This window comes from Ornithorhynchus anatinus, chromosome 5 (assembly GCF_004115215.2).
Source record: "Ornithorhynchus anatinus isolate Pmale09 chromosome 5, mOrnAna1.pri.v4, whole genome shotgun sequence".
Classification (NCBI taxonomy): Eukaryota; Metazoa; Chordata; class Mammalia; order Monotremata; family Ornithorhynchidae; genus Ornithorhynchus; species Ornithorhynchus anatinus.
Window position 1 is genome coordinate 103,620,105 of NC_041732.1, and position 26,941 is coordinate 103,647,045.

The 26,941-nt window shown below is 59.5% G+C and overlaps 1 protein-coding gene across 1 annotated transcript in view; it reads right to left on the minus strand.

The window, feature by feature from the left end:
- Positions 1 to 4,415: 4,415 nt before the first annotated feature.
- C5H2orf42 (chromosome 5 C2orf42 homolog) overlaps positions 4,416 to 26,941 on the minus strand; it is a 36,362-nt gene continuing 13,836 nt past the window's right edge. Inside the window, exons 6-11 of the mRNA XM_039912160.1 lie at positions 24,214 to 24,348; positions 15,167 to 15,271; positions 11,445 to 11,552; positions 8,322 to 8,422; positions 6,130 to 6,292; positions 4,416 to 4,859 (exon numbers count right to left, since the gene is read on the minus strand). Coding sequence (XP_039768094.1) covers positions 4,657 to 4,859; positions 6,130 to 6,292; positions 8,322 to 8,422; positions 11,445 to 11,552; positions 15,167 to 15,271; positions 24,214 to 24,348 — 815 coding nt within the window. The 3' untranslated portion in view covers positions 4,416 to 4,656. The remainder of the gene's footprint in view (positions 4,860 to 6,129; positions 6,293 to 8,321; positions 8,423 to 11,444; positions 11,553 to 15,166; positions 15,272 to 24,213; positions 24,349 to 26,941) is intronic.

A 26,941-nucleotide genomic window follows, 5' to 3' on the forward strand; every position in this document is an offset into this window, starting at 1 on the left:
TCTGTAAAATGGAGATTAAACGCGAGCCTCACGTGGGACAACCCGATGACCCTGTATCTCCCCCAGCGCTTAGAACAGTGCTCTGCACATAGCGAGCGCTTAACAAATACCGACATCATTACTATTATTATCATGTACATGTATATACACACATACATATATATGTATATGTTATTTATTTATATTGATGTGCGCCTCCCCGGCCCCCGCCCAGGGAAGCAGCATGGCATAGCGGGTAGAGTCCAGGCCCGGGAGGCAGAAGGTCATGGGTTCTAATCCCAGCTCTGCCACTTGTCTGCTGTGTGACCTTGGGCAAGTCACTTCACTTCTCTGGGCCCAAGTTACCTCACCTGTGACCTGGGGATTGAGACTGGGAGCCCAAAGTGGGACAGGGACTGTGTCCAACCCGGTCGGCTTCTATCCATCCCAGCGCTTCGTACTGCGCCTGACACGTAGTAAAAGCCCTTAACACATACCATCATTATTAAGTATTATTATTATTGGACCGGGAGCTCATTTTGGGCAGGGACCGTCCATGTACCGTTGTACTGTACTTTCCCAAGCGCTTAATAAATACGACTGACCGAATGAACGAATGAAAGCAACCGGACTGACCCACTGACTGACTAGACAGGAGTTGCCCTGAGTCTGGGGCCTGGGTTCAGGTCAGGACGGAGACCAGGCCAAGCCCCCCGAAGCGTTGGGGCTGGGACTCGCTTGAGCTCTGTCTCTCCCCGACGGCAAATGTCGTCCGCGGAGGACACGGCGATAACATCGCGGGCCTCTCCCGGGCCCCTCCGACCCAGTTTCCCGGTCGAGGAGCCGGAGACAGATCGACAGGGCAGATTTCGGGGGTCGAGACGGACCCCGGGAGACGACGTGAAGGGAAAGGACCGCGTCTTCCTTCTGGGCCGCCGCCCAGCCTTTGGCCTCAGACGATCGCCCGGCTGGGTGTCCCGACCGCAGTCGGCCGGGCTCGGGCGGCGACGTCGTCGCAGGCCGCCGGGCTCCCCGAGGGCGGGCGCCCCGGCCCCGCCCGGTCCCCGAGGGCCGCCCGCACGGGAGACGGCCGGTACAGGGCCCTCCCCACCCCGTCGGGGACCGCGGAGGACCGATGACGAGGCCCCCCCCCCCCCTCCAGGCCCTCCCCTTCCAGGGGGTGTCCGCCCAGGAGGCGTCCAGTACGGCGCCCTACCCGCCCAGTTGGAGTTTCTGAGGTACCGGTGACGAGAACCCTCCCACGCTCTCCTCTTCCAAGGGCCGTCCACCCAGGAGGCGTTCAGTACGGCGCCCTACCCGATCGGAGCCGGTGAAGGTCGGATGACGAGAACGGCCCCCTCCACGCCTTCCCCTTCCGAGGGCCGTCCACCCGGGAGGCGTCCGGTACGGTGCCCTACTCGCCCAATTGGAGTCAGCCAAGTACTAATCGCGAGAGCCCCCCTACGCCCTCCCTTTCCAAAGACTGTCCACATAAGAGGTGTCCAGTACAGCGCCCCACGGTGAAGTAGCGACGACAAGAACCCCCTCACCCCCGCCACCCTCCTCTCCCAAGGGCTGTCCAGCCGGGAGGCGTCCGGTACGGCGCCCTACCCGCCCAGTGGGAGTCCGTGAAGATTCGGATGACGAGAAACGCCCTCTCCTCCCAGAACGGCGCCCACCGTCTGACCTCGACCACCCCGGCTCCACCCACAACTGTGGTCTCAAAGCAGTCTCCCTTTTCGTCAAGATATTCTCCTTCAGGCCGCGGGCACGATTCTTTTCTCGGGACGTCCGTTGAGCGCTTACTACGTGCCGGGCACCGTACTAAGCGCCGGGGCGGGTACGAGCTAATCGGATCGGACCCAATCCCCGTCCCCCGTGGGGCTCGCAGTCTTAATCCCCACTTTTCAGACGAGGGAACGGAGGCCCAGAGAAGTCAAGCGACTCGCCCAGGTTCACACGGCAGACAAGCGGCAGAGCCGGGATTAGAACCCAGGTCCCCTGACTCCCAGGTCCGGGTTCTTCCCACTAGGCCCCACTGCTTCCCAAGATCCGATGAGATCCTTCTAGACTGTAAGCTCGTGACGGGCAGGGAACGTCCTCTCCCAAGCACTCGGCACAGTGCTCTGCACATGGAAAGCGCTCAATAAATACCACCGACTGAGCGAGGGGCTTCTCTCCAAAGAACCGAGGCGTCCGGGGAAGAGTAGACGGTCCCTCCCGACGAAACCGGGGCAGTTCTTCCTCCAAGCTTCTCCCCGGGGCAACCGGGGAAGACCTCTCCGTCGGCCTCCCGCGGCTCCGATAAGATCTGAGATCGAGGCAGCGGCAGCGGGACACGGGAAGGAAGAGGCCCTGACTTTCCCGTCACTGTAGACGGCCCCACCGTCCTTCCTGTCCCCCAAGCCCCTGACCTTGGCCTTCTCCTTCACTCCTCTCTTTCAACCCACGTATTCAAGCCATGGCTAAATCCCGTCGGTCTCACCCTCGCCGCGCCGCTACAGTCCGGCCTCTCCTCTCCATCCAAACCACGTTATTCCCATCCCTTTTCCCTCTCCCGCCCGGATGACCGTATCGGCCTCCTCGCCGACCTCCCTGCCTCCTGTCTCTCCCCACTGCAGTCCGTACTTGGCTCTGCTGCCCGCATCATTTTTCTACAAAACTCTCCAGAAGGTGTTTCTCAAGAAAGTGCGGTGGTGGCCCATCCACCTCCACATCAAAGAGAAACTCGTCACCATCGGCGCTCTGTCGCCTTGACCCTCCTTCCTCACCTGGCTCCTCTCCTCCTCCTCCTCCACCCCGGGCCGCGCACCGCGCTCCTCCGCCGCCGCTCGCCTCCTCCCCGGGCCCCCGGCTCGCCCGGCCCGCCGTCCGCCCCCGGCCCGCGTCCCGCCTCCGTCCCGGACGCCCCCCCCTCCTCCAGTCCCACACACGATCCCTCCTCTCCCTCGCTTCAAAGCCTTATCGCAGGCCCACCTCCTCCGAGAAGCCTCCCCTGACCGCGCCCTCCTCTCCTCTCCTCCCCCTCCCTTCCGCGTCGCCCCGCCTCGCTCCCTTTCTTCATCCCCCCTCCCGGCCCCGCGCCGCTTCCGTCCGCCTCCCTCATTTCTTTATTTCTATTCACGTGTGTCTCCCCTTCTAGACCGTCAGCTCCTCGTGAGTAGGGAACACGTCCGCCTGCCGTCGCACCGTCCTCTCCCCACGGCTTAGTCCAGCGCCGTGCAGCACAGTAAGCGCTCAATAAATACGACTGAATGCCAGGAAGGCTTCCCTGACTTAGCCCTCATTTCTCCACCCCCCAATTCTCCTTCCCTTTTGGGTCCGTACCCCTTAATAATAACAATGTCGGTATTTGTTAAGCGCTTACTCTGTGCGGAGCACCGTTCGAAGCGCCGGGGGAGATACGGGGGCGTCGGGTTGTCCCGCGTGAGGCTCATCACGGTCTTCATCCCCATTTTACAGATGAGGGAACCGAGGCTCCTTAAGTACTCTGAGTGACCGAATGAAGGCCAGACTCCAACGTCGTTCTGACTTCGCATCCAGGTCGTCCCGGAGACCAGCGGCTCTGAAGCTGAGAGGCTTTTTCGAGTCCTTAACTGGGGGGTCGACGAGATTTGGGGGTGGGACTAGAGGCCACAACAGGACCAGTAATAATAATAATAATAATAATAATAATAACAGTTCTCGTAATGCACTTCCTAAGTTTCAAGCTCTGTCGTAAGCACTGGGGTAGACGCAACTTAATCAGGATGGACACAGTCCTCGTCCCCCCCGGGGATCCCGGTCCTCACCCCCCCCCCCTTCGCAGAGGAGGAAATTGGGGGTCCAAGAGAAACGAAATGATCTTACCCAAGGTCCCACGGCAGACAAGACGTAGAGCCGGGATGTCTACGGGACTCGGTGGCCGCGCTTGGGAGTCGGAGTCGTGGGTTCGAATCCCGGCCGCGCCACCCGTCAGCCGCGTGACCGTGAGCAAGTCACTTCACTTCTCGGTGCCTCCGTGACCTCATCCGGAAAACGGGGGATGAAGACCGGGAGCCTCGCGGGGGACAACCTGATGACCTTGTATCTTCCCCAGCGCTTAGAACAGCGCTCCGCACATAGTAAGCGCTTAACGAATAACAACATCGTTATCATTATTACCCCAGCGCTTGGGGGAGCAGCCCGACCTAGGAAATGGAGCCCGGGCCTGGGAGTCGGAAGGTCTTGGGTTCTAATCCCAGCTCCGCCACCCGTCTGCTGGGTGACCTTGGGCAAGTCACTTCACTTCTCAGTTCCCTCACCTGGAAAATGGGGATGAAGACTGTGAGTCTCACGCGCGACAACCTGATGACCCCGCGTCTCCCCCAGCGCTTAGAACGGCGCTCCGCACATAGTGAGCGCTTAACAAACACCGACATTGTGATTACCGACAAATACCACAATTACTGCCAACGTCATTACTACCGTTGTCGTTTTTAATGAGTTTTGAACAGTCCCACGCCCGGCGGAACCTGGAGAAGGGGGGCGACGTGCTTCGCTTAATCGTGACTAGGAAACGGAATCGGGAACACGGCGCCTCGCCCCCCCCCGGGACCCCCAGGCGGGGCCGTGGCGAGCGGGCCGGCGGGGAGGCCGACGCCGGCCTCCCCGGCTTCCCCCCGTCCGCTCCCGCCGGGGCGCGTCGAGCGAGCGGCCTCAGGGGAAGGCGACGGGGGTCAGAGGGGTGAGCTCCGGGGTCCGGTCCGGCGGCGGGCGCGGGGCCGGGGGGCCGGGCCCGTTGCGGTGGTGGCCGTACTCGAACTTGATCCGCAGTTCGCCCATCTTGGACTGGGGCAGGATGGCCGGGGTCCACTCGAAAGTGAACGGCGTCGGCTCCTTCTGATCCGGGGCCGTGTGGCCTGCGGGGCCGGAGGGGGGACGGACACGAGGGGAAGACCACAGAGCCTAGGCCGGACGCCCCTCGGGGACGGGGGACGGGGCCTGCGGCCCCCGGGGGGCGGGGGGGGGGGGCGATTCATTTCTCTAAATAACAGAGAAGCCGCGGGGCTCGGCGGCCAGAGCCCGGCCTCGGGAGTCGGAGGTCGTGGGTTCTAATCCCGCCTCCGCCGCCCGGCGGCCGGGTGACTTGGGGTGGGTCACGTCACTTCCCTGGGCCTCAGTCCCCTCATCTCTATAACGGGGATGAAGACCGTGAGCCCCACCTGGGACCACCTGATCACCTTGTATCTCCCCCAGTGCTTGGCACATAGTAAGTGCTTAATAATAATAATAATGGTATCTGTAAAGCGCCCACTGTTCTAAGCCCTTACCATCATCATCATCATCATTATTCTATTCATGTCTGTCTCCCTCTCCAGGCTGTCAGCTCGTGGTGGACAGGGCACATGTTTCTTATACTGTTCTCCTGTCCTCTCCCCGGCGCTCAGTCCAGCGCTCTGCGCACGGTAAGCGCTCAATAGATAAGAATGACCGACTGACTAACTCTGGGGGGGTTGGGTTATCTATTTCAATCCGTTGATTCATTCGATCGTATTTCTTAGCGCTCACCGTGTGCGCCCAGTGCGTGGGAAAGTACGACACGACAACGAGCAGTGACATTCCCCGCCCACGACGAGTTTATAATGAAAATGTATATAATTATAATTAAATATATAATTATATATCTATATAATTAAACTAAGCTTATAATAGTCTGTCTCCCCCTCCAGACTGTCAGCTCGCTGTGGGCAGGGGATGCGTCTGTTATACTGCTCTGCCGTCCTCTCCCAGGTGCTCAGTACAGTGCTCTGCACGGGGTGAGCGCTCAATAAATCCGACTGACCTACTGACTGACTCTAGGAAGTGGGGTTAATTCATTTCTATTCACGTCCGTCTCCCCCTCCGGACCGCAAGCTCGTCGCCGGCCGGGAACGCGGCGTGGTTTAGTGGCAAGAGCCCGGGCTCGGGAGTCAGAGGACGTGGGTTCCGATCCCGGCTCCGCCACCTGGCTGCTCCGTGACCTCGGGCGAGTCGCGCTGGGCCTCAGTGTCCGGGCCCCGAGGGAAAACGGCCGACTGGAGGGACCCCGACCCCCCCACCCCCCCCCCGCCACCGCCCCGACCTCCCTCCGCCCCGGCCGGAACGCGGGGGCCCGGCGGGCGCTCCCGGGCGCGGGAGGCCGGTGCTCACCGACTTTGAGGAAAGTCTTCATCTGCAGCGGGCGCAGGGCGGGCTGCCTCTCCTGGTGCCCGTAGGCGTCCGCCACGCTCTCCACCTCCACCTTGGGGCAGCGGAACGGCTCGTACGACCCGTCCCGGTTCTGGATGAAGCTGCGGGTGATCTCCAGGGGCATCTGGGCCAGCGGACACGACCGCCCGGGGCGCGGGGGGAGAAGGGGCAGAGAGAGGCGGGCGCGGGGCCGACCGACGCTTGGCGGGAGGAGCGAGGCCCGGGCCCCGACCTCCTCCTTCGGCCGCCCTCTCCGGGTCCCCTCCCGCCCGGCGATGCCGGAGCCCCGCCGGGTCCCCCGCCCGGCCCCGCCGGCCCCGTCGCCGGCCCCGTCGCCGGCCCTCCCCCGGCCGCGGGGCCCCGAGACCCGGCCCGGCCGCCCGGTCCCCGTCACCCGCCCGGCCTCCTCCGGCCCCCCCCCCCCCCCCCAGCCTCCCCGGCCTAGGGACCGTGCCGGGGGCGTCGTCGGGTGGCCCGACGACCCCGGGGGACGGGGAGGAAGCCGGAGGCGAGGCCGGGAGGCCCTGACCCGACCCCCGCCCCTTCGACCTCTACATCCTTTTCTCCCACTCCCTTCTGCGTCGCCCTGGCTCGCTCCCTTTAATAATACCAACTGCGGTATTTGGTAAGCGCTCACTACGAGCCGAGCACTCTTCTACGCTCTAGATACGACTTGACAGTAATGTCGGTATCCGTTAAGCGCTTACTGTGTGCCGAGCACCGTTCTAAGCGCTGGGGGAGATACAGGGTCATCGGGTGGTCCCACGTGGGGCTCACAGTTTTAGTGCCCATTTCACAGATGAGGTCACCGAGGCCCAGAGAAGTGGAGCGACTCGCCCACGGTCGCCCAGCGGACGCGTGGCAGAGTCGGGATTCGGACCCACGACCTCTGACTCCCAAGCCCGGGCTCTTTCCACTGAGCCACGCTGCTTCTCTATAATTGCGGTATTTGTTGAGCGCTTACTACGTGCCAAGAGCCGTTCTAAGCGCTGGGGGAGACACAAGGTGATCAGGTTGTCCCACGTGGGGCTCACGGTCTTCATCCCCATTTTACAGATGAGGTCACCGAGGCCAAGAGAAGTGAAGTGACCTGCCCAAGGTCACCCAGCTGACCAGCGGCAGAGCCGGGATTAGAACTCACGTCCTCTGACCCCCAAGCCCGGGCTCTTTCCTACTAAGCCACGCTAACAATCGGTTGGACGCCGTCCCTGTCCCACGAGGGGCTCACGGGCTCCACCCCCATTTTCCAGATGAGGTACCCGAGGCCCGGAGAAGTGAAGCGACTTGCCCGAGGCCACCCGGCAGACGAGCGGCGGAGCCGGGACGAGAACCCGTGACCTTCTGACTCCCAGGCCCGGGTTCTAACCACTACGCCATGCTGCCTCTCCTCTCTACTCCGCCGTTTAGAACAGGGCTCGGCACACAGTAAGAGCCCGGGCTCGCGGGTCAGAGGTCGTGGGTTCGAATCCCCGCTCTGCCCCTTGTCGGCTGTGTGACTGTGGGCGAGTCACTTCTCTTCTCTGGGCCTCAGTTCCCTCATCTGGAAAATGGGGATGGAAACCGTGAGCCCCACGTGGGACAACCTGATGACCCCGTATCTATCCCAGCACTGAGAACGGTGCTCGGCACATAGTAAGCGCTTAACAGACGCCAACGTTACGTGGCTCAGTGGCAAGAGCCCGGGCTTGGGAGCCGCAGGTCGTGGGTTCGAATCCCGGCTCTGCCACTCGTCAGCTGTGCGACTGTGGGCGAGTCACTTCACTTCTCTGGGCCTCAGTGACCTCATCTGGAAAATGGGGGTGAAGACCGGGAGCCCCACGTGGGACACCTGATGACCCCGTATCTCCCCCAGCGCTCAGAACAGTGCTCTGCACAGGGTAAGCGCTTAACAGATACCAACGTTATTATTACTATAGCAAGCGCTCAACGAGTACCACAACTACCAGAGAGCCGCCGTTCTCGACTCCGGCCGGGGGGGGGGCGGAGGGGCGACGTCTGACCCGGGGCGACCGGAGCGGACCTGAACCCAGAACCCCCTCCTCCGCCCCCCGGGCTCAGGACCGCCCCCCGCCCTCACGGTCCCCACCGGCCGGCTCCCTCCCGGAGACCGGGGGGGGGGGGGGGGGGGGCGGGCAAAACGAAGGCGGCGTTACCTCAGGGGTGTCCAATATCTGCTTAACCTGCAGGATGTTCGTGATGTGCCACGTATACTTGGAGAAGGTACCCAGAGGCGGGGCATCTCTGCGGACGAAAGCTGGAGGGGAGAGAGGGGGCCGCGCTCGGTCACGTCTCCCGGACGCCGACTGTCCGTTCGGGGCCGTCCCCGACCCGGACCGGACGGAGTTCGTTCCGTTCGCTCGTTCGATCGTCTCTATCGGGCGCTTACTGCGTGCGGAGGGCACCGGACGAAGCGCTCGGAGAGCTCGGTCCGGCCCCGAAGAGAGACGATCCCCGCCCGCGGCGGGCTCACGGTCTAGAAGGGGGGGAGAGGGGCATCGAAACGGGTAAACGGGCATCGGTGGAAATAGAATTAGAGATCTATACACATCATTCGTGTAACCGGAATCATAAATATGTACGTAGAAACCCAAATGCTGTCGGGGGGAGGGGGGCCGGAGGGAAAGGAAAAGTTCACCGTGCCCTCCGGACCCCATCTCTCGTCTCCCCTCGACTGGGCCCCAGAGAGGTGCTATCCCGTCGAGAGGCAGCCCGGCGTAAAGGCGAGAGCCCGGGCCCGGGAGTCGGCAGGTCACGGGTTCTAATCCCGGCTCTGCCGCTTGTCTGCCGGGGGGACCCCGCGCAAGTCGCTTCGCTTCCCCGGGCCTCGGTTCCCTCATCTGGAAAACGGGGATTCAGACCGTGAGCGCCGGGTGGGACAATGACTCGATTTCCTCGTATCCACCCCAGCACTCACCACAGTGCCCGGCACACAGTAAGCGCTTAACAAACACCATCATCACCACCGAGGCGCTCGGGGAAGCTCCTCGTCGGCAGGCAGCGGCTCCCTGGTGCCGGACTGCCCCGTCGGTCAGTGGTCTTGAGCGCCTACTAGGAGCGGAGCGCTCCCAAATGCTTAGTACGGTGCTCCCTCTGCACACTTGAAGCACGATGCTCCTCCCCCTCTCCCTTCCCATCCCCTCGGCACCTTACCCGTCCGCTCGACCGTATATATCTTCATCACCCTATTTGTTTTGTTAACCGAATGTACCTCGCCTCGATTCCATTTACTTGCTACTGTTTCAGTGAGACGCTCTTCCCCTCGGTTCTATCTGTCGCCGTCGTTCTCGTCCGTCCGTCTCCCCCGATTAGACCGGGAGCCCGTCAGAGGGCGGGGACCGTCTCGATCTGTTGCCGATCTGTCCGTTCCAAGCGCTTAGACCAGTGCTCTGCACATAGGAAGCGCTCAATAAATACTATTGAAAAAGTGAAAACGATGGAGGAGGAGGAGAACTAAGAGGAGAAGGGTGGCCCATGCCATCCATCCCGCTCCCTCGGGACTGTCAGCTCCTTGTGGGCAAGGAGCGCGTCTCTTCATGGTTAGTAGGCGCTTAACAAATACCAACATTATTATTACTATTATTGTTATTTTTCCTGCTTATTCTTACAGTGGCCTCTCCCAACCCCTTGGTGCAGTGCTCGGCACACAGTAAGCACTCAGGAGATATCATTCTTAACTGACCCCGCTATATCATACCCTTCTCCTCCCCCTCCCTTCTGCGCCGCTGAGAAGAAGAAGAAGAAGAATGTTGGTATCTGTTAAGCGCTCACTATGTGCAGGGCACTGTTCTAAGCGCTGGGGGAGACACGGGGGAATCGGGTCGTCCCCCGTGGGGCTCCCGGTCTTAATCCCCATTTTACAGATGAGGGAACTGAGGCCCAGAGCGGTGAAGTGACTTGCCCACAGTCACACAGCTGACAAGTGGCAGAGAAGCAGCGCTGCTCGGGGGAAAGGGCCCGGGCTTGGGAGTCCGAGGTCGCGGGTTCGAATGCCGGCTCCGCCGCTCGTCAGCGGCGTGACCGTGGGTGAGTCACTTCACCTCTCTGGGCCTCAGCGACCTCATCTGGAAAATGGGGACGAAGACCCGCGAGCCTCACGTGGGACGACCCGATGACCCCGGGTCTCCCCCAGCGCTTAGAACAGCGCTCTGCACATAGTAAGCGCTTAACAAATACTAACATCATCATCGTTCTACTGTCCTCTCCCAAGCCATCAGCGCACTGCTCTGCACATGGTAAGCGCTCCATAAATACGACCGATCGATTGACTGATGAACCTCACTGTGGGCAAGGAACAGAATAATAATAATGACGACGGCATCAGTTGAGCGCTTACTATGTGCAAAGCACTGTTCTAAGCGCCGGGGAGGATACAAAGTAATCGGGTTGTCCCACGTGGGGTTCGCAGTCTTCATGCCCGTTTTACAGATGAGGCCCAGAGAAGCGAAGCGACTCGCCCGAAGTCACCCAGCTGACAAGTGGCGGAGCCGGGATCTGAACCCACGATCTCCGACTCCCCAGCCCGGGCACTTTCCAGCGAGCCACGCCGCTCCTCTATCACGTCAACCGACTCCGACGCACCGTCCCCTCCCGAGCGTCCAGTCCAGCGCTCTGCGCACGGTGACCGATCCCCGAACGCTGTCGACCGATCGAGTCGCCCAGCCGATTAATTGGGCGGAGGGAAACGTCAGTCGGCTCTTAATGCCCTTTCGGGGGCGAGACCCTAAAGGGTCGCGGAAGACGCCCTAGCGCGCGTCTGAGCCCGCCCAAGCCAAAACCAAGCGTGCCCTCTTTCTGGCCGACGAGTCTCTCCGAAGGAGAGGCGCCGGCCCCGGTCACCCCGCCATTTTTCCGTCGTCTCAACTCAGGGCGCGGCGTCCCCGGGGGAAGGACCAGAGAAGCAGCGGGGCCTGTTGGCCCGGACCCGGGACCGGGTTCTCATCCCGGCTCCGCCGCTTATCCGCCGGGTGACCTCGGGCCAGTCCTCGCTTTCATTCATTCCATCCTATCTATTGGGCGCTTACTACGTGCGCAGCACTCTACTGAGCGCTTGGAACGGACGGTTCGGCAACAGGCGAAACGCAGCAAGACGACGTCGTCGAGATAAATGGAATCAAGGGCCCCTGGGCTTCCCTGGGCCCCGGCCCCCTCGTCGGTAAAACGGGGACGGAGGCCGCGAGGCCCGTGTGGGACGGGGACCGTGTCCGACCCGGTCGGCTCGGATCCTCCCCAGCGCTCGGTACAGCGCCCGGCACACGGTAAGCGCTTAAGAAGGGTACCTGTGGTGGCGTTAGGGACCCTCTTCTTTGTGCTTCCCAAGGCTATCCTCTGCTGCAGGGCGTCGAAGAAGGCTTGGGGGATGTGGAACACCAGGGGCTCCGGTTTGCCTGGCGGGAATGAAAAAGGAAGTTCATTCATTCATCCGTGCCTTCATTGACATCTACTGAGCGCTTTACTACGTGCAAAGCACTGTACTGAGCACTTGGGAGAGGACGATATGAGAAGGGATGCATTTCCCGCCCACAGTGAGCTCCCATTCTAGAGGGACAATTGTGGTTTTTATTGTCATTGTTCATTATAATAATCATTCATTCATTCATTCAATAGTATTTATCGAGGGCTTACTACACGCAGAGCACCGCACTAAGCGCTCGGGGCGAACGAGTCGGCGACGGACAGAGACGGTCCCCGCCGTCGGACGGGCTCACGGTCCGATCGGGGGAGACGGGCGGACGAGAACGACGGCGATGAACGGCGTCGGGGGGAAGGACGTCTCGTAAGAACGGTGGCGACTGAATAGAATCAGGGCGATGTACATCTCATTAAACAAAATAAACAGGGTGATAAAGATACATACAGTCGAGCGGACGAGTACAGTGCCGAGGGGAGGGGACGGGAGAGGGGGAGGAGGAGAGGGAAGCGGGGAGAAGAGGGTTTGGCTGCGGAGAGGTGAAGGGGAAGGAGAGGGAGCAGAGGGGGAAAAGGGGGGAGCTGAGCGTGGGAAGGCCTCTCGGAGGAGGTAGGGTTCCGAAGAGGGGAAGAGAACGAGTTCGGCGGAGGCGAGGAGGGAGGGCGTCCCGGGACGGCGGGAGGACGCGGCCCGGGGGTCGACGGCGGGACGGGCGAGGACGGGGGACGGCGAGGAGGCGGGCGGCGGAGGAGCGGGGCGGGCGGGGTGGGCGGCGGAAAGGGACAAGGGAGGAGAGGTGGGAAGGGGGCGAGGCGACGGACAGCCCCGAAGCCTAGAGTGAGGTCATTATTATGGTATTTACTTATCATCATGGTATTTATTTATGCGCTTACTAGGTGCAGAGCACTGTTCTAAGCGCTGGAGTAGATACAAGGTGATCAGGTCGTCCCGCGTGGGGCTCACAGTCTTCATCCCCCTTTTACAGAGGAGGTCACTGAGGCACCGAGAATTGAAATAATAATAATAACGATGCCATTTGTTCAGTGCTTACTACGTACAAAGCGCTGTTCTAAGCGCTGGGAGGGGGATACAAGGTGATCAGGCCGTCCCACGTGGGGCTCGCAGTCTTCACCCCTCATTTTCCAGATGAGGTCACTGAGGCACAGAGAGGTTACCTGACTCGCCCCAAGTCACACAGCCGACAAGCGGCGGAGCGGGGGTTAGAACCCACGGCCCCCGACTCCCAAGCCCGGGCTCTACCTGTCAAGCGCCTACCCCGTGCCGGAAACCGGACTAAGCGCTGGGGTGGACGCAAGCAAACGGGGCTCGGAGGCGGTCCCCGTCCCACGAGGGGCTCAGGCCCTCAATCCCATAACGCGACCGCTCGCCCTCTCCCGCCTTATTGCCTGGGCCTCCCGGCTGACCTCCCTGCCTCCTGCCTCTCCCCACTCCGGTTCATATTCCACTCTGCCGCCCGCGGCGTTCTCCTTCCAAAACGTTCAGGACGCGTTTCCCTACTCGTCGAGACCCTCCAGTGGCTGCCCGGCCACCTCGGCGTCAAACGGAAACCCGTCGCCGTGGGCTTTAAAGGCCGTCGTCCATCCCCCGGCCCCCTCCCGCCTCCCCTCCCTTCCCTCCCGCTCCGCCCCGGCCCGCACGCTCGGCTCCTCTAGCGCCGACCTTCTCCCCGGGCCTCCGGCTCCTCCGGCTCGCCACCGACCTCTCGCCCACGTCCCCCCTCCGGCCCGGACGCCCTCCCTCCTCCTATCCGCAGCGCGGCTCGGTGGAGGGGGCCCGGGCTTGGGAGTCGGAGGTCACGGGTTCGAATCCCGGCTCCGCCACGCGTCAGCTGTGCGACGGTGGGCGAGTCGCTTCACTCCTCTGGGCCCCAGTGACCTCATCTGGAAAACGGGGATGAAGACCGGGAGCCCCACGTGGGACGACCCGATGACCCTGTGTCTCCCCCAGCGCTTAGAACAGCGCTCTGCACATAGCAAGCGCCTGACAAATACCAACATCGTCATCATCATTATTATCCGACAGACCGCCCCTCTCCTTACCTTCAGAGCCTCGACGGAGGCCCACCTCCTCCAAGAAGCCTTCCCTGACCGCACCCTCCTCTCCTCCCACTCCCTTCCGTGCCGCTCCGCCTTGCTCCTTCCTTCGTCCTCCCTCCCGGCCCCCCGGCACATATCTATATAGAGGGAAGCAGCGTGGCTCGGTGGAAAGAGCCCGGGCTGGGGAGTCAGAGGTCGTGAGTCCGAATCCCGGCTCCGCCACGCGTCAGCTGTGCGACGGTGGGCGAGTCGCTTCACTCCTCTGGGCCTCAGTGACCTCATCCGTAAAATTGTTCTCGTCCGTCCGTCTCCCCCGATCGGACCGTGAGCCGGTCCGACGGCGGGGACCGTCTCTATCCGTCGCCGACTTGTTCGTTCCGAGCGCTTGGTACGGTGCTCTGCGCGTAGTAAGCGCTCGATAAAAACTGTTGAATGAATGAATGAATGAATGAATAAAATGGGGATGAAGACCGTGAGCCTCACGTGGGACGACCCGACGACCCCGCATCTCCCCCAGCGCTTAGAACGGTGCTCGGCACATAGTAAGCGCTTAACAGATACCGACATTATTATTGTATCTGGATAGATCTGTCATCGATGTATCCATTTCTTTATTTATGTTAACGTCTGTCTCCCCCTCTAGGCTGTGAGCTCACCGTGAGCAGGAACGTGTCTGTTTGTTGTCATCCTGTCCTCTCCTAAGTGCGGGGTACAGTGCTTTGCACACCGTAAAATGGGGATTCGGAGTGTGAGCCCTACGTGGGAGAGGGACCGCGTCCAATCTGAATTGCTTGTATCCACCCCAGCACTCAGCACAGTGCCTAGCACATAGGGAGCACTTAGATACCACAATTACCATTGTTATTATAAATAATTCCCATTTTACAGTTTGGGTAACTGAGGCCCAGAGACGTGAAGTGACTTGCCCGAGGTCACACTGCAGCCGGGATTAGAACGCAGGTCCTTCTGACTCCAGGGCCCGCGCTCCATCCGCTACGCCACGCTGCTTCTCCGTTCATTCATCCGATCGTTTGTTTTTACTGAGCTCTTACTGTGCGCAGAGCACTGGGCTGAGCGCTCGGGAGAGTACGCGAGAACAATAAACGGACACACTCCCCGCCCGCGACGAGCCGACGGTCTGGAGGCTCGGGAGGGTAGACGTGAATAGAAATCAATAAATGAGAGACATAAGAATAACACTAATAATAATGTTGGTATTTGTTAAGCGCCTACTACGCGCAGAGCACCGTCCTAAGCGCTGGGGGAGATCCAGGGTCGTCGGGTGGTCCCACAGTAAACGGACACGTCCCCCGTCCACGACGAGCCGACGGGCCGGGGTCGGGGAGGCAGACAGGAACGGAAATACAAATGATTAAACTGCGGATCCGTTATCGCCGACGGATGGATTGTTCCTACTTCGGGGGACCCCACGGGCGGTCCTAACGGATGGTTCCCGGCGGGTTCCGGGAACGGGGGAGGGGGCGGGGAGCGGGAAGGGGAGCCGGGAGCGGGAAGGGGAGCCGGGCGCTCTCACCGTCGAACTGGTAGTGCATGGTCTGGTGGATGCGCTCGGTGACGCTAGCCAGCCACTCCTGGAAGGACAGGGACACCTGAGACTCGTCCGGCGCTGGTCCGCAGGCTGGAATGATAATGTCGGCGTTCGTGACGCGCCTGCTGTGTGCACGGCACCGTTCTGAGCGCCGGGGGAGGTACGGGGGAATCGGGCCGTCCCCCGGGAGGCTCACGGTTCATCCCCGTTTTCCAGATGAGGGAACCGAGGCCCAGGGAAGGGAAGCGACTCGCCCACAGTCCCGCAGCTGACGGGCGGCAGGGCCGGGAGTCGGGCCCGTGACCCCTGACTCCGAAGCCCGGGCTCTTCTCCACTGAGCCGCGCCGCTTCCCCTTGGAAGACGAGGCCCTTTTCGGCACGTAACGATGAAACCGACACCTATAATGCCGAAGGTATCTGCGAAGCGCTTACTAGGTGCCGGGCACCGTACTGAGCGCCGGGGTGGATACAAGCAAATCGGGCTGGACACGGCCCCCGTCCCACGTGGGGTTCCCAGACTCGATCCCCATCTGACAGAGGAGGGAACCGAGGCCCAGAGGAGTGGCGCCACTTGCCCGGGGTCGCACGGCAGGTAAGCGGCGGGGCCGGGATGAGAACCCGTGACCCGGGCTTGGGAGTCAGAGGTCACGGGTTCTCATCCCGGCCCCCCCGCTTGCCAGCTGTGTGACTTCGGGCAAGTCGCTTCACTTCTCTGGGCCTCGGTGACCTCATCTGGAAAATGGGGATTAAGACTGTGAGCCTCACGTGGGACGACCCGATCGCCTTGTATCTGCCCCAGTGCTTAGGACAGTGCCCGGCACATAGTAAGTGCTTGACAGATACCAACATTATTATTCCGACCTGTCCTCCCGCTCAATTTCCCATCACTGTCGACGGCCCCACCGTCCCTCCAGTCTCACAAGCCCCTAACCTTGGCCTTCTCCTTCACTCGTCTCTCTCATTCAACCCACACGTTCAAGCCATCGCTAAATCCCGGCAGTCCCACCCTCACGACATGGCCAAGATCCGCCCTTTCCTCTCCATCCCAACGGCTCCCACGTTAATCCAATCCCTCGTCTCCTCTCCCGTCCGGACGACGGCATCGGCCTCCTCGCCGACCTCCCCGCCTCCCGTCTCTCCCCGCTCCGGTCCGTACTTGGCTCTGCTGCCCGGATCATCTTTCTACGGAGACGTTCGTCAGTCCCCGTCTCCCCGCTCCCCAAGACCCTCCGGGGGTGGCCCGTCCACCTCGGCATCGAACAGGAACGGGTTCCCGTCGGCTTTAGAGCCCGTCCGTCCCCCGGCCCCCTCGGTTCCCTCCTCCTCCTCCTCCGCCGCCGCTCGCCTCCTCCCCGGGCCTCCGGCTCGCCCGGCCCGCCGCCGACCCCCGGCCCGCGGCCCGCCTCTGGCCCGGGACGCCCTCCCTGCTCAAATTCATTCGTTCGTTCACGCGATAGTATTTATTGAGCGCTTACTACGTGCAGAGCACCGTACCAATCCCTCTCACCCCCTTCAAAGCCTTACTGAAAGCCCACCTCCTCCAAGAAGCCTTCCCTGACTTCACCCGCCTCACCTCCCGCTCCCTCCTGAGCCGCTCCGACTCGCTCCTCCGTTCATCCTCCCTCCCAGCGCCCCCGGCGCATATGTCCCTACCTGTCATTTATTTATCTGTTTCTTTTATTTATATTCTCGTCTGTCTCTCCCTAGACCGTGAGCTCATTCATTCATTCAACAGTATTTATCGAGCGCTCGCTACGCGCAGAGCGCCGGACTAAGCGCTCGGAACGGACAGATCGGTAACAGAGCGAGACGGTCCCCGCCCTCTGACGGGCTCGCGGTCTAATCGGGGGAGACGGACGGACGGGAACGATGGCGATAAACAGAACCGAGGGGGATGACCGTCTCCTTAAAACGAGAGCAAAGAAACCGAATCAACTGTGGGCAGGATTATAAATAAATAGAATCAATTGTGCGCTCGTTGTGGGCAGGAATCCGCTTGCTGTTATATCGCCCTCTCCCAAGCGCCTAGTCCGGTGCTTTGCACACAGCAAGCGCTCAGTAAATTCGACTGAATGAATGACCTCGAACCTCCCAGGTCCACGCCCTATCCACTAGGCCATGCGATATTAACAGTTATTATTCATTCATCCAATTGTATTCCTTTATTTACGTACAGTAATGTCCGTCTCCCCCTCTAGACCGTGAGCTTGCTATGGGCAGGGGATGTCTCCGTCTGTTGCTCTGCCGGACTCTCTCAAGCGCTCAGTACACTGCTTTGCACACGGTGAGCGCTCAATAAATGACCGACTAATAAGCGAATCGATGGCTAAATTTGTGCAAAGCACTCTACTAAGCCACCGGGAGAGGTCGATATGACAACAAACGGTCACGCTCCCTGCCCACAACGAGCTTGGTACTTGTTAAGCACGTTCTGTGTGTCACGACATAAACCCGGGGGTAGCTACACAGCGTGGCTCAGCGGAAAGAGCCCGGGCTCAGGACTCACAGGCCGTGGGTTCTAATCCCGACTCCGCCTCTTGTCCGCTGTGTGACTCTGGGCCAGTCACTTAACTTCTCTGTGCCTCAGTGACCTCATCTGTAAAATGGAGATTAAGACCGTGAGCCTCACGTGGGACAACCCGACGACCCCGTATCTCCCCCGGCGCTTAGAACGGTGCTCGGCACACAGTGGGCGCTTGACAAATACCAGCAATATTATCATCATCATTATTATTACGTGTTCATTGGGTCGGTACAGGGCAGGTACAGGGTGATCAGGTTGTCCCACGTGGGGCTCACAGGTTTAATCCCCATTTGACAGACGAGGGAACTGAGGCACAGAGAAGTGAAGCGACTCTCCCACAGTCACACAGCTGACAAGTAGCAGAGCTGGGATTCGAACTCCTGACCTCGGACTCCCAAGCCCGGGCTCTTTCCACTGACCCACGCCGCTTCTCACGCGTAAGCGGCGCGGGGGTGGGGGAGGACAAAGGGAGCAAGGCGGCGCGCTACGGATTGTCTCCCAAGCGCTCGGTACAGTGCTCTGCACACGTGCTCAATAAATACGCTCGACCGATATCTGTGAGCGATATACTGTGACTTATTTATTTCTCTCAACGTCTGCCTCTCTAGACCGTCAGCTCGTTGTGGGCAGGGAAAGTGTCCGTTTATTGTTCTGTCGTCCTCTCCCAAGTGGCGTGGTCCAGTGCTCTGCGCACGGTACACGCTCAATAGAGACCATCGATTTACCGATACCTATCGATTACATATTATAAACGATTTACTTACGAATGTCTGTCTCCCCTTCTAGAGTGTAAGCTCGTCGCGGGCAGGGAACGTGTCTGATATTGTTCTATCGTCCTCTCCCAAGTGGCGAAGTACAGAGCTGTGCACACGGTACGCGCTCGATAAATATGATTGATTTACCTATACCTATCGATTACATATTGTAAATGATTTATTTATGAATGCCCGTCTCCCCCTCTAGAGTGTAAGCGTGATGCGGGCAGGGAATGTGTCTGTTTATCGTTCCACTGTCCTCTCCCCAGCGTTCCCAAGAAGCAGCGGGGCCCAGTGGCAAGGGCCCCGGCTCGGGAGTCCGAGGTCGTGGGTTCTGATCCCGGCTCCGCCAACCGATCGGCAGTGGGGCTTCTCGGGCCCTCAGTTCCCTCATCTGCCAAATGGGGAGGAAGACCGTGAGCCCCACACGGGACAACCCGATGACCTCGTATTTACCCCACTGCTCAGAACAGTGCTCGGCCCCTAGTAAGCGCTTAGCAAACGCCATCATCGTCATCGTCATCATCATTATTATTATTATCCTTAGTCCAGTGCTCTGCAGGAAAGCGGGCGCTCAATAAATTCATTCATTCATTCAATAGTATTTATTGAGCGCTTACTATGTGCAGAGCACTGGACTAAGCGCTTGGAATGGACAATTCGGCAACAGAGAGAGACCATCCCCGCTCAATGATGGGTTTACAGTCTAATCGGGGGAGACAGTGGGACAAAAACAACAGAATCACGATTCGTTAGGCGGTCACTCTGTGCCGAGCCCTGTTCGAAGCGCGGGAGGTAAGAATGATGTTAGTATTTGTTAAGCGCTTACTATGTGCCGAGCACCGTTCTAGGCGCTGGGGGAGATACAGGCTAATCGGGTTGTCCCACTTGGGGCTCACGGTTAATCCCCATTTTACAGACGAGGTAACTGAGGCATAGAGAAGTTAAGTGACTCGCCCACAGTCACCCAGCTGACGAGTGGCAGAGCTGGGAGTCGAACCCATGACGCCTGGCTCCCAAGCCCGGGCTCTTTCTACTGAGCCGCGCTGCTTCCCATAATAGTAATAATAATGATGGCATTTGTTAGGCGCTTACTCTGTGCCAAGCCCTGTTTAAAGCACTGGGGTAATAGTAATACTAACGGCATTTAATAATGTAATAATGTTGGTATTTGTTAAGCGCTTAATAATAATAATAATAATAATAATGTTGGTATCTGCTAAGCGCTTACTCTGTGCAGAGCACCGTTCTAAGCGCTGGGGGAGATACGGGGTCATCGGGTCCGTCCCACGTGAGGCTTACGGTTAAACCCCACTTCACAGATGAGGTAACAGAGGCCCAGGGAAGTGAAGCGACTCGCCCACGGTCACACAGCTGCCGAGTGACGGAGCCGGGAGCCGGACCCATGACCTCTGACTCCGAAGCCCGGGCTCTCTCCACTGAGCCACGCTGCTTCCCCAAGCACTCACTCCGCGCCGAGCCCCGTTCGAAGTTAGGTGTTTACTCTGTGCTGAGCTCGTGGCTCAGTGGAAAGAGCAGGGGCTTTGGAGTCCGAGGTCATGAGTTCGAATCCCAGCTCGGCCACTTGTCTGCTGTGTGACCTCGGGCAAGTCACTTCACTTCTCTGGGCCCCGGTGACCTCATCCGTAAAATGGGGATGAAGACCGTGAGCCCCACGTGGGACCACCTGATTCCCCCGTGTCTACCCCAGCGCTCAGAACAGTGCTCTGCACATAGTAAGCGCTTAACAAACATCAACACTATTATCATTCTAAGCGCTGGGGTAACAATAAATGCCTTGGGTCGATCGAGTCCGGATCGTCGCTCCTTCCCCTCGAACGTGCTACCCGCCGGTACGCGCTGGCTGCGACTGGCCCAGGAGGCTGCGTCCTGAAGGCGTGAGAGTTGGTTCTGCCCGCCACGGGAGCCTACGGATCAATATCCCGGGGGCCGTTGACAAAACGCCAGAATCCCCGGGAAGCTAAATCGACCTTCAGATTGAAGCGGCGATACACGTCGATCCATCGATCGATCCGCGGTATTTATTGAGCCCGGACTGTGGGCGGGGCGCTGGGCTCCGCGCTCGGGAGAGGAGGGTAAAATCGAGTCGTCAGATACGCTCCCTGCCCGCAGAACAATCTAGAGGGGGAGACGGACGTTATTAGAAATAAATAATTGGTCTAAGGACCAGAGAGGAAGCCTGGTGGCGCGGGTAGAGGCCGGGTCCGGGAGTCAGAAGGTCATGGGTTCTCACCCCGGCTCTGCTACTTATTATTATTATTATTATTATGGTACTTGTTCAGCGCTTACTATGTGCCAAGCGCTGTTCTAAGCGCTGGGATAGAGACACAGGGTAATGAGGTTGTCCCACAGGAGGCTCCCGGTCTTCATCCCCATTTTCCAGAGGAGGTCACTGAGGCCCGGCGAAGTGAAGCGACTCGCCCACAGTCACACAGCCGACAGGTGGCCGAGCTGGGATTCGAACCCATGACCTCTGACTCCAAAGCCCGCGCTCTTTCCTCTGAGCCACACTGCTTCCTTGTATCTACCCCAGCACTTAGAGCAGCGCGTGGCACCTAGAAAGCGCCTAACGGGTACCACGATTAATTGTTTCCCGTGTGCCAAACACTGTAATGATTGTAATATTAATAATAGCAGTAATTGTGATATTTGTTAAATGCTTACTCCGTGCCAAGCACTGTACTAAGCACTGGGGTAGAGACAAGATCGTCAGGTTGGACCCAGTCCGTGTCCCACATGGGGCTCACGCTCTTAACCTCCCTTTTCCGGAAGAGGGAACTGAAGCCCTGAGAAGCCGAGTGATAACAATAATGATAATAATAATAATGAATAATAATTACGGTACTCGTTCGGCGCTTACTACGTGCCGAACACTGTTCTGAGCACTGGGGTGGATACAAGCTAAACAGGTTGGACACAGTCCCCGTCCCACACGGGGCTCGCGGTCTTAACCCCCATCTTCCAGGCGAGAAAACTGAGGCCTAGAGAAGCTGAGGGATTACAATAATAATAAATAATAATTACGGTACTTGTTCGGCGCTTACTACGTGCCGAACACTGTTCTGAGCACTGGGGTAGAGACAAGATCGTCAGGTTGGACACAGTCCGTGTCCCACACGGGGCTCGCGGTCTTAACCCCCATCTTCCAGGCGAGAAAACCGAGGCCTAGAGAAGCTGAGGGATTATAATAATAATAAATAACAATTACGGTACTTGTTCGGCGCTTACTACGTGCCAAGCACTGTTCTAAGCGCTGGGGTAGATACAAGCTAAACAGGTTGGACACAGTCCCCGTCCCACATGGGGCTCACGGTCTTAACCCCCATCTTCCAGGCGAGAAAACCGAGGCCCAGAGAAGCGGAGTGATAATAATGAATAATAATTACGGTACTCGTTCACTGCTTACTATGTGCCGAACACTGCTCTAAGCGCTGGGGTAGATACAAGCTAAACAGGTTGGACACAGTCCCCGTCCCGCACGGGGCTCACGGTTTTAACCCCCATCTTCCAGGCGAGAAAACTGAGGCCCAGCGAAGCGGAGTGATGATAATAATAATAATAAATAATAATTACGGTACTTGCTCGGCGCTTACTATGTGTCCAACACTGTTCTAAGCACTGGGGTGGATACGAGCTAATCAGGTTGGACGCAGTCCCCGTCCCACACGGGGCTCACACTCTTAACCCCCATCTGACAGGTGAGGGAACTGAGGCCCGGAGAAGTGAAGCGACTGGCCCGACGTCTCGCAGCGGACGAGTGGCGGAGCCGGGATTAGAACCCAGGGCCTTCTGACTCCCAGGCCTGGGCTCCACCCACTAAGACCTTCAGCGTGGCTCGGTGGAAAGAGCCCGGGATTGGGAGTCGGAGGTCACGGGTTCTAATCCCGGCTCCGCCGCTTGCCAGCTGGGTGACTTTGGGCAAGTCACGTCACTTCTCTGGGCCTCAGTGACCTCATCTGTAAAAATGGGGATTAAAACCGCGAGCCCCCCGAGGGACAACCTGATCACCTTGTATCCCCCCCAGCGCTTAGCACAGTGCTTGGCACATAGTAAGCGCGCAACAAATCCCAACATTATTATCTTCTCTTTCCCCGCCTTGTCCGTCGTTCCTTCCCGAAGCTTTTGTCGGAAGAGGGCCGATCCCTCCTCGACAGACACCCGCCCCCACCTCTTCTCCTCAGAGAGGCAGCGGGGCTCGGTGGAAAGAGCCCGGGCTTGGGAGTCAGAGGTCACGGGTTCGAATCCCGGCTCTGCCCCTTGTCAGTTGTGTGACCGTGGGCGAGTCGCTTCACGTCTCTGTGCCTCAGTGACCTCATCTGGGAAACGGGGATGAAGACTGGGAGCCCCACGTGGGACAACCTGATCACCTTGGATGCACCCCGGCGCTCAGAACAGCGCTCTGCACCTAGTAAGCGCTTAACCAATACCAACATTATTATCGTTATTATCACTATTCGCCCCGTAGGCACTCGATAAACACTGTGGACAAACTGACGGGTGTCCACGGGAGAGACGGTCCAACCTTCCCTTTCTCGACAAATATCTGCCACCGGCTGAGCGCAAACCATCCGCTCGCGGATTCTGCCTCGGGTTCTCCTTCCCGAGGGCCTCGGAGAAGCGAGAAACGCTCGCGAGATCCAGACCGTTGCCTCGGCCTCTCGCAACGCTCCCTCCCCTCGGGGCTCGTGCCCGGAGAGCCGGTCGGACAACTCCCGGCCCTCGGTTCCCCGCTCGCTTCCCGGGCCCGGGCTCGCTACGTCGCCGTCGTCGTAATGGGATTTCTTGAGCGCTTCCCACGTGCCGGGCACCGTACCGAGTGCCGGGGCGGAGACGTGCAAATTGAGCTGGACGCGGCCCCCGTCCCCCCGTGGGGCTCGCGGTCTCCAGCCCCCTTTGACGGATGAGGGAACTGAGGGCCGGAGAGGTTAAGTAATAATCATAATGGGATTTGTTAAGGGATTTGTTACTATGTGCCGAGCACCGTCCTAAGCACTGGGGTTGTCCCACGTGGGGCTCACGGTCTTCACCCCCGTTTTCCAGATGAGGTCACTGAGGCCCAGAGAAGTGAAGTGGCCCGCCCCAAGTCACCCAGCTGACCTGCGGCGGAGCCGGGATTAGAATAATAATAATAACGATGATAACGTCGGCATTCGTTAAGCGCTCACTATGTGCCGGGCACCGTTCTAAGCGCCGGGGTAGACGCGGGGGAATCAGGTCGTCCCACGTGGGGCTCCCGGTCTTCATCCCCATTTTCCAGATGAGGGAACTGAGGCACCGAGAAGTGAAGTGACTCGCCCAAAGTCACACAGCGGCTCAGTGGAAAGAGCACGGGCTTTGGAGTCGGGGGTCGTGAGTTCGAATCCCAGCTCTGCACATAGTAAGCGCTTAACGAATACCAACATTATTATCGTTATTATTATTAAGCGGCCGAGCCGGCATTCGAACCCATGACCTCGGACTCCAAAGCCCGTGCTCTTTCCACCGAGCCACGCCGCTTCTCACGACCTCCGTCTCCCCAGGCCGGGCTCTCGCCAGCGAGCCGCGCCGCTCCCCGAGTGACCGGCCCCAGGTCACGCGGCAGCAAAGCGGCGGAGCGGGATCAGGACCCACGCCCTTCTGACTACCAGGCCCGGGCTTGAGCCGAGGGGGCTCTCCCTCTCTCCGGGGGGCTCCTCCCAGGGTCCGGGCGAAGGCTCCGGGGGAACCGGGGTGCGCAGGGGAACGCCACTCACCTTGTCTCTTGAGGAACGAGGCGACGGGCGTCTTTTTCGATCCGCTTTTCTTGACGTGACCGCTCCCGCTCCCGCTCCCGCTGCCGCTCCCGCTGCCGCCCCCGCCTCCATCCTGAGGCGGCAGGAGGCTGTTGGCTGTGGCGCAAAAGATGGCGGGCGTCAGCGCCACGTTTCCCAAGCATTTACGCCCACGGGGTGAGGGGAGAGTCATCGTCCGTAGGATTGGAGGAGGGAGGGTCGCCTCCTCCGAGAGGCCTTCCCAGACGGAGCGTCCCCTTTTCCCTCTGCCCCTCCTTCACCTCCCCTCGGCCGAGCCCCCTTCCCCCCCTTTCCCTCCGCTCCTCCCCCCTCCCTTCCCCTCAGCGCTGTGCTCATTTGGACAGATTCGATTCCCCTATTTATTTTGTCAACGAGGAGTCCGTCCCCTCGACTCTACTTAGCGTGATTACGTTGTCTCCTCTCTGTCCGTCCGTCTCCCCCCAGCAGACCGTGAGCCCGTCAATGGGCAGCGACGGTCTCTATCTGTTGCCGGATTGTCCGTTCCAAGTGTTTAGTACAGTCCTCTGCACATAGTAAGCGCTAAATACGTACTATTGGATGAAAGGATGGATGGATGGATGGATGGATGGATGGATGGATGGATGGATGGATGGATGGATGGATGGATGGATGGATGGATGGATGGATGGACGGACGGATGGACGGACGGACGAGGGCCTTCCGGGCCAGAGACGGGCCGCGGGCCGGGGGGTCGGCGGCGAGACGGGCGAGATGGAGGGGCAGTGAGAAGGTTGGCATTAGAGGAGCGGAGTCCCCGGCTTCTATTCAGGCTCTGTCTCCCCGCTCCTCAGGACCCTCCGGCGGTCGCCCGTCCGCCTCCGCATCCGACGGAGACCGGTCCCCGTCGGCTTTCGAGCCCGTCCGTCCCCCGGCCCCCTCCGGCCTCCCCTCCCTTCTCTCCTCCTCCCTCGCGGCCAACCTTCTCCCCGGGCCTCGGTCTCTCCCGTCCGGTTGCCGACCTTTCGCCCACGTCCCGCCTCTGGCCCGGAACGCCCTCCCTCCGCAAATCCGTCGGACGATGAGTCTCCCCCCGTTTCAAAGCCTTACTGCGGGCCCACCTCCTCCCAGAGGCCTTCCCTGACTAATCCCCCCATTTCCTCTTCTCCCGCTCCCTTCTGCTTCGCCCTGATTCGCTCCCTTCCTCAGCCCCACGCCGCTCATGTCCGCATCTCTCATTTCCTTATTCGCTGTCATGTCCGTCTCTCCCTCGAGACCGTCGGCTCCGTCGTGAGCGGGGAACGTCTGTTATATCGTTGCACCGTGTCGTGGGTTCTAACCCCACCTCCGCCGCTTGTCAGCTGGGTGACCTGGGACGGGTCGCTTCACTTCTCTGCGCCTTAATGACCTCGTCTGTCAAATGGGGATGAAGACGGTGAGCCCCACGTGGTACAGCCTGATTACCCTGCATTTGCCCCAGCACTCAGAACGGTGCACATAGTAAGCGCTTAACAGATACCATCATCATTATTATTTATATCCGTAATTTCCTTATTTCTATTAATGTCTGTCTCCCCCCTCTAGACGTAAGCTCGCCGTAGGCAGGGAACGTTTCTACCAGCTCTGTTTTATTGTAATAACGTTGGTATCTGTTAAGCGCTCACTGTGTGCCGAACGCCGTTCTGAGCGCCGGGGTAGGCACGGGGGAATCAGGTCGTTCCGACGTGGGGCTCTCCCAGTCTTCATCCCCATTTTCCAGACGGGGTCACTGAGGCACCGAGAAGTGAAGTGACTTGCCCAAAGTCACACAGCCGACAGGTGGCGGAGCCGGGATTAGAACCCACGACCTCTGGACACCTAAGCCCGGGCTGTTGTACTCTCCCGAGTGCTTAGTCCAGTGCTCCGCACACAGTCAGCGCTCAATAAATAGGACGGATTGATTGAAGGAGCTTCCAGTCCAGCGGGGAGACATCGGAGCAGACTGGAAAGCAGCAGCTTTAGAGCAGCAGCGTGGCTCAGTGGAAAGAGCACGGGCTCTGGAGTCAGAGGTCATGGGTTCGGATCCCGGCTCGGCCATTTGTCAGCTGGGTGACTTTGGGCGAGTCACTTAACTTCTCGGTGCCTCGGTTACCTCATCTGTAAAATGGGGATGAAGACCGTGAGCCCCACGTGGGACGACCTGATTCCCCTGTGTCTCCCCCAGCGCTTAGAACGGTGCTCGGCACATAGTAAGCGCTTAACAAATACCAACATCATTATTATTATTATTATCATTAAAGAGCCCGGGGTTGGGAGTCAGAGGTCGTGGGTTCTAATCCCGGCTCCGCCACTTATCAGCTGGGTGACTTGGGGCAAGTCACTTCACTTCTCTGGGCCTCAGTGACCTCATCAGGAAAATGGGGATGAAGACTGGGAGCCCCATGTGGGCCAACCCGCTCACTTTGTATCTACCCGGCGCTTAGAACAGTGCTTGGCACACAGTAAGCCTCCCCCGCTTAGACCGTGAGCCCGTCGTTGGGCCGGGACCGTCTCTATCTGCTGCCGAATTGTCCATTCCAAGCGCTTAGTCCAGTGCTCTGCACATAGGGAGCGCTCAATAAATACGACCGAATGAGTGAATGAATGGAAAGAGGAGGAATCGTCGAATGAGACTGTGATAATAACGTTGGTATTTAAGCGCTTACTCCGTGCAGAGCACCGTTCTAAGCGCTGGGGGAGATACGGGGTCATC